General features: G+C 39.0%; 1 protein-coding gene across 1 annotated transcript in view; it reads left to right on the forward strand.

Moving 5' to 3' along the window:
- Positions 1-12,116, forward strand: part of LOC132114151 (protein diaphanous homolog 1-like) — a 99,954-nt gene continuing 87,838 nt past the window's right edge. Inside the window, exons 1-2 of the mRNA XM_059522267.1 lie at positions 1-100; positions 1,455-1,669. Coding sequence (XP_059378250.1) covers positions 1-100; positions 1,455-1,669 — 315 coding nt within the window. The remainder of the gene's footprint in view (positions 101-1,454; positions 1,670-12,116) is intronic.

Here is a 12,116-nt window from a genome sequence, read left to right on the forward strand (position 1 = left end):
ATGAGCAAAGTGAAACGGCTCTTAATGTGTCTTAACCAGCATGAGTTCATCAGGATGCGTTCTGCTTTACCTGTTAACGGGACAAATAAGAAACAAGAAGGCAAGTCTAAAATTAAGTTTTCCCTGTTTTTTAAACCACATGAATGTGCTGTGAAGCACACTAATAACACGCAGCGGCTGTTCAACTTATCACCAGCAGGTGGTGCGCTTCGCTTAGAAATAAATCAGTGAGGAAGAAATATAGTTTCCTTTTTATTATTAATTTATTTTTTATTAATTTATTTTAGATTAGAGCATGTAGTAGTAAATTACATTGATGCATATGCAGGCAGTAAGAAAAATAAACAGAAATAAAACAATGGTTTAAAAAAATCATTGCATTTCTATGTTCAGGAGCATAAAAATCAATAAAAATCAATAAACTTCACTAAGAAGTTTGTTCTTGCAATAACAAAACAGTTTAAATGCATCTTCAGTTTAAAAGTCAAAGTCAAACTAGGTTTTATTGTCATGAAGAGAAAGTGAAACAGTGGCACACAGTGTAAAACTATCCTTAACTCACCAAAGATATTTGTTAAAGAAAAAATACATTAAAAATAATATTGTGAAATAGCATAACAATTTAAAATACCTTTCTGATTATCAAAAAGTTTAAACATTCTTTTATTTTTCATTTTTTAGGAAACTGTGATACATTTATATTTTTAGGATTCTTTGATGAACAGAAAGTTCAAAAGCATAAATTGAAAAAGCATTCTGTAGCATAAATGTCTTTACTGTCACTTTGTATTAATTTATTATCAAAATCTTGCTGATTAAAAGTATTCATTATTTAATAATACTAATACTAGTCTTTTAAATTTTAAATAAACTTTTTGCTATTTATAAAGACGAACCAATGTGAAAACCTGAACATTCCATTATGAGGACGGCTGTGTGGATCACAATGTATGACAATATAGCCGATCCATATTTTAGATGAGTGACACGTGAGGGGTCAGCAGGGGTCAGTATTTGTCTACCTGTGTTTGATACAGTCAGGTGTGTGTGTGTGTGTGTGTGTGTGTGTGTGTGTGTGTGTGTGTCTGTCGGTGCGCATCTAGGCTCCGCCCATCTGACCTGCCCAACACACACAGGAAGAGAGAAAGCGGAAAACTTCAGCTGAACTACTCATGGCTGTTTGCACGATCTGAGGACTTTACCATGAAGAGTCAGGACTTTAAATCAGTGATAAGAGGAATTCATGACAGCTCTACAGACTGACAGCGTAGATCGACAGGTTTAGAGATTTAACGCGAAGTTTTACATCGAGACAATCTTGCGCGAAAACAAGGAAACTTGTGCGTGGAGATCAGCGCGGGCGCGTATCGAGTCGCCAAAGGTCCAAAACCAGCACGCGTCCGCGAAACCGGGCCCCAAGGTTCAAACTTCCCTCCTTTTCCTTTGTGCCGGAGGACGAGCACAGGCCGGCGGCGCGCAGCAGCTCCAGGCCGCGGGTAAAGACGCCCTGAGCGGGCGCGTGAGGATCCACATCGGAGGAGTTCAAGTGATTTTACCGCACAAAATGGATCCAAACTCAGCATCTGGTGGTGCTTCAAAAAGTAAGAAAGACAAGGAGAAGAAAAGCAAGAAGTACGATGAGGACGGAGACGAAAAAAAGAAGAAGTTTGTAAGTATGATGTCCTTATATGTGCTGTCAGTACTTGAGTGAAGCGCCAGGGTGTTTATAAATGTGTTTATGCTCGAACCTGGTTGTTTATTAAAGTCAAAGACGTTTAAATTCACATTTCCTACATGCAGTCACGAAGCTCTGATCGGTTTGAGAAGTTTTGCAGCGCGCTCGCGTTCGTCTTCTCTGATGAGGAAGTGTTTTCAAGCATCACTCTTCCTTCAAAGGGTTTCAAATATCCGGAAGGGACCTTAACCACCCCCATTTCTAGGTAGATGGCTGTCACCTCTGATAGTAACGTAACATGTTTTTGGACAGGGGCAATACCATAGTATTCATTCATTTCCATGTAGGAAAAAAATGCATAGGCATCTTGGAAATGTACTGTTTCACCGCGACATCCAACATTGTTTGTCTGCGAAATGATGTTGTTTCAGTGCGAGGCGTCGCGTCGCGTTCTGACTGTAACAACGTTCCCAGGTGAAAAGCGTTCATGTTGTTTCAGAGCGGTTCCTGCGGTTTGCGTGCTGTCACGCGCAGAGCGGCATCGATTATGGAGCACATTCAGTTACAGGAGTTTTATTGCCGTTGGGTAAATACCACTTGGAAGTCGTGCAATTGAAAAAGCGCGAATGTGAGGGAATTCTGTGACGTCATAAAGGAGTCCTGGAGCTCATGTGGATGTGGTGTTGTAGGGCACTCGAGCGCGCGCCCTCGCTTCAACACTCAGGCCACGCCCACCGAGGTCTCTTCAGCTGGGCTGTGTGTGCATACTCCAAACTGTATAGGCTACTGTATGTAAAATGCACCCCCCACCCCTTTCCCCCCCTTTTTTTTGTCTGATTTACATATAGTGTGCAAATAGTATGAGAGAGCAATCATAAGTTATTCCTTGTAGTAAGATTGTTCTTTTTAATAAACTTTAATCAAACACACAGTTCACCCAAACAAATTAATATAAATAAAATAAAATGTGCTCACCCTCAGGCCATCCAAGATGTAGATGAGTTAGTTTCTTCATGGGAACAGATTTGGAGAAATGTAGCATTACATCACTTGCTCATCAATGGATCCTCTGCAGTGAATGGGTGCCATCAGAATGAGAGTCCAAACAGCTGATTAGAACATCCCAATAATCCACAAGTAATTAATATGACTCCAGCCCATCAATTTACATCTTATGAAACCAAAAGCTGCGTATTTGTAAGAAACAAATCAATCATTAAGGCATTTTCATTTTAAAGTGTTGCTTCCAAGCAGCAACCTCCCGCTCTCTCTCATGAAGCCTACATGGAAGTGACTTCAACTGTAATTCATCGACTGGACGCTTGAGGCTGGCTGCAAAAGGGAGTCAGTCCCATAGACTCCCCATGTTAGAATGGCCAACTTTACAGCAGAAAAAAAACATGTTTACAGCCTTATGCAAAAATTATTTCAGTCTCTATAGCTATTTTTACCCTTCATGACAACTGTGAGGGGGGTGAATTTCTTTATAACTCAACCGTTTAAATTATATTAAGCCTAAAAGGTCTGCATAATTATGGGCATGGCCACTTGAGTGACAGGTGAATTGCCTCTGCTGACACTGCACTAGTTGGGCGTGGTTTCAGCAACCAGTTCCCGCCTTGCCCATTTTCGATTACCCCGGAGCTGCCAAGATGGCAATGGCCTGCTCCGGCCACTTTTGGCTTCAAAAACGTTTTAAAGCCATTAATCATAACATGGCATAAATTCACTGACGTTCAATCAAGACGAGCCAAGATGGATCCGCCAAATCGACGATCTCAGGTAACCAGTTTTATTTGTTTTGATGTTAAATATGTCAAATGTATTGTCTTGATTGAACTTCAGTTAACTTATTCCATGTGTGGTTCAATATCAAACAAAAAGATTCCATGTACGATGTCGCGTTTTCATTGGTCAGTCGTTGAAGCCTATTTCTGATTGGTTGTTGCCGTTTTGACAGCGTTTATGCCAAGAGCAAAGAGAAAGAAATTGAAGAGAAGAGTACTTGGCCATGCGCGAACGCACGGGACGCAGTCTAAGCACGTACACGCTTTAAGCGAAGAGGAGAGATTCGCGATTGCACTGAACACGTTTTAAGTGCAGGCATACTCTCTGAGCGAGCCCAGAGAACATTCTTACAAGAGCAACGTGTATCTGAGAGCACGCGCGAGCAGAGAGATTCGCGCTCCGCACAATTTATATTCCGCGTGTGAGCAGAGAGATTCGCGCTCCGCACATTATATTCCGCCCGCGAGCAGAGAGATTCGCGCGCGAGCGCCGCACATCGTAGTCCGCGCGCGAGAGTCCGCGCGCGAGCGGAGAGATTCGCGCTACGCACGCGCACATTATATTCCGCGCCCGAGCAGAGAGATTCGCGCTCGCACACATATTCCGCGTGCGAGCAGAGAGATTCACGCTTGTGCATTATATTAATGTACTTTCGGCTACAATTATGCACTCTCGACGTTTGACAGGGAAATAACGCCATAATGGGTGATGTCACGGACGCTACGTCCATGTTTTTATGCGCTCTATGGTTGCTTCTGACCAAAATGTGAGTCCATAATAACACTTCCTCCAATGCAAAAGTCTCCTTTTTTAAATTAGTAGAGAAATACGCACAGATCAAGCATCATTTAAATGCAAAAAGACATTCTTACATACACAGTTTTTGGCCTTTCAAAATATGTTCATTGATGAACTGGAGTGGTATGGAGGTTTTTATCAGCTGTTTCGTCAAATGGAAATGTATGGTCAAAAACGGATATCCCCTCAGACAGTGTTTGCATTGAGTCCCAAACACATCTGGTGTTTTATAGTGAAACTCTAGACACTGATGTGAGGAAACCGTAAACCATCACTGTATGTGTGAACATGTGGGGTTTCTGTCTGGTAGAAGCAGAGCTCTTCTTTCTACCATAATTACCACCAGAACACCATACCATTTTACATTAAAACTGTGAAGTCCACTGTATTGTGTTTTATACTCAAGTTTCAAAGGCCTCTAAATGATCAATACGCTCAAACTTGTTGTTAAACCTGTTGCACACAATCTGCTACATGCCTTGTCGTCTGATTCATAGTTTAGACTTTTTTTTTCAGCAAGTAAAAGTCTTTTAGATGAATTGTAGAGATGTCCACTTTCAGCTCGTTGCTGTGAAATCTTTAATGACTTTATGTAGTTGGTAATATTTCAAGATGAACATTTACTGGACTGAAACAATATAGCTTTACTTGATTATCCCAACATTATTTATTTTGAAAAATCAGTGAGTATCAAGTATGATCATTATGTGTTCATCTCTCAATCATTATGGTCTGGCATTGCATTATATGTTTTGCTCATCAAACTAAGCATTTAAATGTCATCTTTCTAAGACATTATTGGAGATATAGATGGACGGATTATATTTATATTAAATTATGTAAGTATTTGCTAAACTGTTATAAACATCTTGTTAATTTAAATTACAGTCAGAATTTCATCTTCCTTTTTGACCATATACATAGCAGCATCTGCACCAAATTGCATATTTTAGCATAAAATGAGCTGTTTTTTCCTATATCATTCTATATGAGCCATAAAAACCTGATGTATCAAATGTGATACTGAACAAAACGTAAAAATAAATACATATGCTTCACTAAACGGTTCCATTTCAGAAATCTTTATGAAAAAAGTTTTATAATGGAGCTTTATAGGGCCCTTAATATATGTTTTTTCTCAAAGCTGATTTTGTATTATCAGAGGCCTTGAGTTGCATAGTTTAGGTGATTTAAAGTTTGCTCTGATAGTTCAGGGTTTAGCTCCCTCGTGTTTATTTTTTCATTGATTGTAGTCCCGAAAGGTCTTAAAGTCCAGAATGTCCATTTCCACCACAGTGAACTCACGCTAAGCCCTTCAGATGCTTCATTTGAAAGTGTGTGCAGTAGCGCAAAAAGGTTTTGTTCTTCGGGTCTGGAGCTGAGCGTCCTTGTCTCTCATCTGCCCTCTCAATGGTTTCAAACTTTCCCTTCAGCAAGGATGTCAAACACACACACATACTCATGCTGCTGGTGTTTTTCTAAAATGAGCAGAAGGTCATGTTTTAGGAGGGAAGTCATTTTTGTGAGGGAGATTGGATGTGTTGATAAATGTCCACAGGTCCCTGCTTACATTTGTTCCCCGCCAACATTGTCCCGTCAGTATGTGTACTGTATATACCGTAATTCCTCAAATAAAAGCCGGGGCCTTTATTTACCTGAACTGCAGAAGGTAACTGGCTTTTATTTGAAGCAGGCTTTTCACCCGGCCTTTATTTGTCCGTGTTGACCACGCCCCCGGCCACTATAAGAGGCCCGGCGTTTATTTGTTTTTATTTGCGGAATTACGGTATATGTATGTGTATGTGTGTGTGTGTATACATATATATATATATATATATATATATATATATATATATATATATATATATATAATGTATGTGTGTGTGTGTGTGTGTGTGTATGTATATATGTATGTGTGTGTGTGTGTGTGTGTGTGTGTGTATGTATATATGTATATATATGTATGTGTATGTGTGTGTGTGTGTGTATGTATATATGTATATGTATGTAAATGATGTCACGCACTAATGCCTCCCAGTTTTTTTTTTTTTTTTTATGGATGGATGTTTCCTGACAGCTGTAATGCTGCTTATCTTGACGGTGCACATGGTTTCTTCCAGAGCATTCCACTGAGGAATATTGACTCACTGAGCAGTAGGTTTGCGTATAAACGCCTCGCTAAAGGAACATGAGTCTCTTGCGGGGTTTGTGTCCCTTAGGTCAGTGTCCCGGGCAGGTGTAGCTGAGTTTGGCCTCTCAGGACTTTCACTTCTGCTCCTTACAGAGGTGCTTACACTGATGTCTGAGATAGGTTTCATGTGCATCTGAAAGATCAGATGGAAAACTGCATCACACTGCATCAAAATGCCCCGCTGCACACAGCTATCAGACATGACCGAACCCAAACCCTGAGCCCACGCTCCAAACTAATGCTAAAATACACAATTATATTAACTTTAATTAAACTATTCTGTGAATTTCTAACAGTTCAGAAAGGTAGGGTCAGTAAGATTTTTTAATATTTTAAAAGAAGTGTTTCTGTTCAGCAAGGCTGCATTTCATTGTGAATATTTTTTCAATTTAAAATAACCATTTTCTTTCTGAATATATTATAAAAAAAAATAATTTATTATTGTGATGATAAAGCTGAATTTTCAGCATCATTTCTTCAGTCTTCGGTGTCACATGATCCTTCAGAAATCATCCTAATATGCTGATTTGCATCTCAAGAAACATTTCTGATTATTATCAATGTTCAAGGCTGTCATGTTGCTTAATATTTTTGTGGAAACGGTAATGCATTGTATGTTTCAGGATTTTTTTAAAAGCATAGAAAGTTCAAAAGAGCAACATTTATTTGAAAATAGGGCTGGGACAACGCGTCGAGGTCATCGATGACGTCGACGCAAAATATGCGCATCGATTCGTCGACCTGTTTTTATTTCTCTAAAAAACGTTTGCATAACGGTTACCTTATGTGCGCTGAATATACGCGATGGCCGGATCAACATTCTGTCCAACGTTATATAACCAATCCAGGGGTTTTTCTGCATTGATCTTTTTTTTTGGCGGGTGTCAAAGCCTTATTTGATCGGTGAGTGACAGTGACAGAGCGCGTACGAGAGAGAGCCCCGGCTGCGCGCGCACTCACAGTCTTCAAACAACACAAGCGCCTCTTGCTCTCTCTCTTCCTCGTGCATATTAATTAAAATCATTAAATACGATAGAAAAAGGGCGAAACACCCAAGTTTCACGCGCGCTCGCGCACTCACAGTCTTCAAACTACACGAGCGCTTCTTGCTCTCTCCCTCCCTTGTGCATATTAACCAAAATCATTAGACACGATAGAAAAAGGGCAGAACGCCAAAGTTTCACATTGAGCATTCGGAAATTTTTTTTTCTACATGACAGGCTGCTGGCTCCCACTGTTAATTTTAATTTTTTATTTTTTGGAAAAGCACTCTCTGTATTAGCTTAAAGCCCTAAAGTTACATTGGTTACTGTATTCTTTCAATTGCTCTAAACAAGTATTTTGGGTGACCTTTTTTATTGAATGCTAGGCATCAAGTTGTTGTTATTTGTCATCTGAAAGAAGAACTTTTTTTCAGTAAGCTAGGCCCTATGTGTTCAGTAAGCTTGTTTCAGTAAGCTATGTGTTTTCAAGGCTTCAAGGTTTTATTGAATGCTATCTCTATACAAGTGCAAAGTAATGCATTCTTAGTCAGTCTTTTATTTTGTAATTTTAAGAGAAATAAACATATATTGCAATGTTAAGGAATTCATGTTTTTTTCATTCAGATATGTAAATCAACATGTATAAATTGTTAGTAGTCAATTAATGGGGAGATAATCGAAATCGAACCGGTCTGGAAAAATTAATCATTAGATTAATCGATGCATCGAAAATATAATCGCTAGATTAATAGTTTAAAAAATAATCGTTTATCCCAGCCCTATTTGAAATGTAAATCTTTTGCAACATTACAAATGTCTTACTGTGACTTCTGATCAATTTAATGCTTTCAGAATAAAAAATAATAAAATAATAATTAATTTTAAAAAAAAAAAAAATCTCACTGACACCAAACTTTTGAACAATTGTCAATATTTTTATGTATTTTGATAAAAATAAAACAAAGTAATATTAGCATATTTATATAGTGTTCATCATTTCTAAAATGTTACTCTTTACTCTTGTTTGTCACTTGGAGAGTGTTAATTTTAGACTCTCTATTTGTGTCTGACATGCGAATGGTTAACTCTTGAGTATTTACTCTTTACTTTAATGCTGACAGACGCTGAATGCTGAAGATAAAAAAAACACTTAAATAGATTCAATTGCTTCCAATTTCTGATCACAATCACAAACCAGTCTGATAAACTCATCTTTCACACAGACTGACAGAAGCTACCAAAGCCTGTCTGTTCAGTGATGGAGGAGAGACGTTGTGAGGATGTTTTCTGAAGAGATCCGAGTGTTGAACCATATCCTGTATCCCTCTATCTGACAGCGACGCTCTGATGTCCAGGATAACATGACTGCGCATTCAGAACTACCGCCCATGTTTACCTCACATGCCAGAGCACAAGAAGAGAAAGAACACTTATTCTTAGAAGAATAAGCATTTGTAGCTCTTTAAAATCAGATCACATTCTTTTAGACCTCATGTGATGTAATTGAGATGCAGTCTGGGAAATGCATCTGCTCATAAAACAGCAATGCATTTCACAGAAGCATGTGCTTTGGGAGTGCAGGGCCTCTGCATTTAAGAAACTTCTTTGTCATTATTAGTGGCTCATATTTAGTTAGCTGACAGGAAGTTCAGCTGAGGGGAATGAGCCACACGAAGCTGAGACCGAGAGAAAGATTCATGGGAAACGGAAATACAGAAATGAACTGAAAGTAAATGTTGAAGAAAATATGAAATTTGTAGAATTTTAAGGAAGCAAGAATTTCATCTGGAGTGTTGAGATAGATTGCTAAATTAAAGGATGGGTGGTAGAAAGATGGATAGACAGACCAGGGCTGATGCTGTGTCTCTGTTTGTTTATGACAGCTCGTCTGCTGACTCACATTCGCGTGAGTTTGGTGTTCTTTGTTCATTGGTTTTCTTAGAAATGTGTCGTCTTGCAGTTTCAGGAAGTAACCGTTGTAACGACAGGAAGTCAGGGTTTACTCCATCACTCTTACTCTTGTGTTTTACCGTCACGTTATGTCATTAAGGAGATCAGGGAGTGCAGATTTAAACAAATGCAGATCTATAAAACTGTGAAGCTGCAGCATTTGCTGAGTTTCAGACATTGTGATTGGACGATGAGAGACCAACAGAGACTGCTGCAGCCAATCACAGGCTGTTCTGCCTCACCAACAGACAGTTCTGCATTTAAACTGAAATGATGTAATGCACTATAGTGGGTTTCGATGAGCACCTGTGCAGCTGAATCATTAAGAAAGTGCTTGTATCTGTAACCTGACTCAGTTTGTGTCTCTGAATAAAACCAAGCTCTGGTTTCTCCATATTCTTACCATATCAGACCATATGAGCCATAAAAGCCAGATGTATCACAAATACTCAAAAACACACATGCACTGTCTAAAAAGGTTCCATTTTGAAAATTAGGTAAACTATTATGCAGTAATGTCATATGTGAGATTTTACAATTTTCAGGGCCGAATATCCTTACTAATATAGTGAAATATCATGACCAGTTCATAAATGGTCCAGATCAGTGGTTCTCAATCTTTTTTACTCCAATATGTCCACAACAATATTTGATTTGATGGTTGGTTTACAGACCAGATTAGGAGACGTGTAATATAACCCTCTAACCTCTAAATGATATGTTATTTCTCCTTACCTGATCTGTACACCTACCATCAAATCAGATGTTGTTGTGGACAAATTGGAGTATAGTAGATTATAGTAAGATTATAGTAGAAAACCAGTGGAAGTGTATGAGGTGAACTCACTAATGTAGTGTCTAAGGTGTGTGTGTGTTTGTGTGTGTGTGTGCGCGCACCTGGTCAGTGGACTGTCCTCTGTTCAGGCTGAATGGATTAAATCAGGCTGCCAAAGTTGCCGTGTGTGTGTGTGTGTGTGTGAATGGTATTTAAATAGGTTGTGAGTCACTGGATTAGATTCTGTGATTCAGATGGTGCACGTGTGTGTGTGTGTGTGCGTGTGTGCATTCACATTGAGTGAGTTTTGTTCACATTCAGTGATTCAAACACAAATTCAACATTTCAGACACACCAAACAAACAAGGGACTGAATCACAGACATTCACACACTCCACCTAATACACCTGTCAGTGTGTGTGTGTGTGTGTGTGTGTGTGTGTGACAGAGAGAGAGCGATTAGACAGATTAATCTGTCTGTTAATGAGAGATTGCAGGTCAAAGGGAATTTCACTGCTGCCACAGAGACTTGCAAATATTTTAATACCTATATAAATACTGTATATTTATGATAATAACTACATATTATTTCAAGATTAATAAAACAAATGATTAACTTTATTAAAAAGGAGGCTGTGTTTTAATTAGCTAATTATGTGGCCAATTTTATAGCCAGTAAACCATCATTAAAGAGATGTCAATGGAGATAATAAGCAATAAACAAGAAAACACACTCACACATACCAAACTGCCACAAACACACAAACATCTCGCGTGTTGCTGCTTCACTTCAGATATTCACGTGTGTCATCATGACTGGAACCGGAATTTATTGTCAAAATGCATGATTGACTAATTACTGAACCACACACACACACCTCAGCACACCCACAAAATAATCTATCACTCACACACACTTGCATTGGTGCTTTACGGGGACTCTCCACAGGTGTAATGGTTTTTATACTCATTTATAGCATTTTAGTTAGATAATTTCATATACATTATTTGAATTAATAATAACCCAATTTGAAGCAAAAAACAATGTTCTGACTAGCTTTGTGATATTATACTACATGCCTGAATGAAGCGGTTGCGTAAATTCCAGGGGAAGCTCCTACGGCTGTCATACACAAACGTGACTGACTGCTGCACCAACAGGAGGGCGAGGAGTCATGTGTCATGTCATGTGAGGAGTCACATGATGGTAAATGAAGGATGACAGAATTACATAGCTGGCTAAGCGAAAGCGCGCTATTTGATCAAACGGCCAAGTAAACAACTACGCTTAATTTTTAGAAAGTAATTTTACCTTCTGTGTTTGTCTCTGGTGGCATACAGATCCCCTCAGCATTTGTTGCTATAACCACTGCACCATCTGTTTATTTCATTTTTCGTGCAAAGATTTTTTTTCTGTAAATCTCATATGAAAAAAATCCTCAAAACAGAAATACCTGATCATCATCCATATCGCCGATTAGCGGTTTCAAGGTATACCACGATTTGAAAATGTCACTGTTTCAAAACCACTAATATTTTCTATTATACCGTTCCTGCAGTATGCGTTGTTTTCCATGTCTCTTTAGTGACTGAAAGCGTAGGAATCCCTCAGGCTGAGTGCAGTGTATAGAGTAACACTGATTGCCCCTCCTCCTGATGGTGCGAGCGAGCGGTCAGTCACTTGTGTGTACGATGGCCGAACGTAAGGCCCAGGTACACTTCACATTTAGCGTTCCTTTCCATCTCGTGCACAGCCGCGTCCGCACAACTTTCAAGAGCATACTCCACTGCAGATGAGAGTGGACAGATGAGCTCGACACATAAGCCATAAGCCATACCAACCAACTAATTTTGAATGTTTGAACATTACCTTAGATCATTTATATGCTCTACAGTTTGAAATAGAAAGTTATTTATTGTTTTGTTTTATCATAAAAATAATATATTTTGCCAGAA

The sequence above is a fragment of the Carassius carassius genome, chromosome 33 (assembly GCF_963082965.1).
Source record: "Carassius carassius chromosome 33, fCarCar2.1, whole genome shotgun sequence".
Lineage (NCBI taxonomy): Eukaryota > Metazoa > Chordata > Actinopteri > Cypriniformes > Cyprinidae > Carassius > Carassius carassius.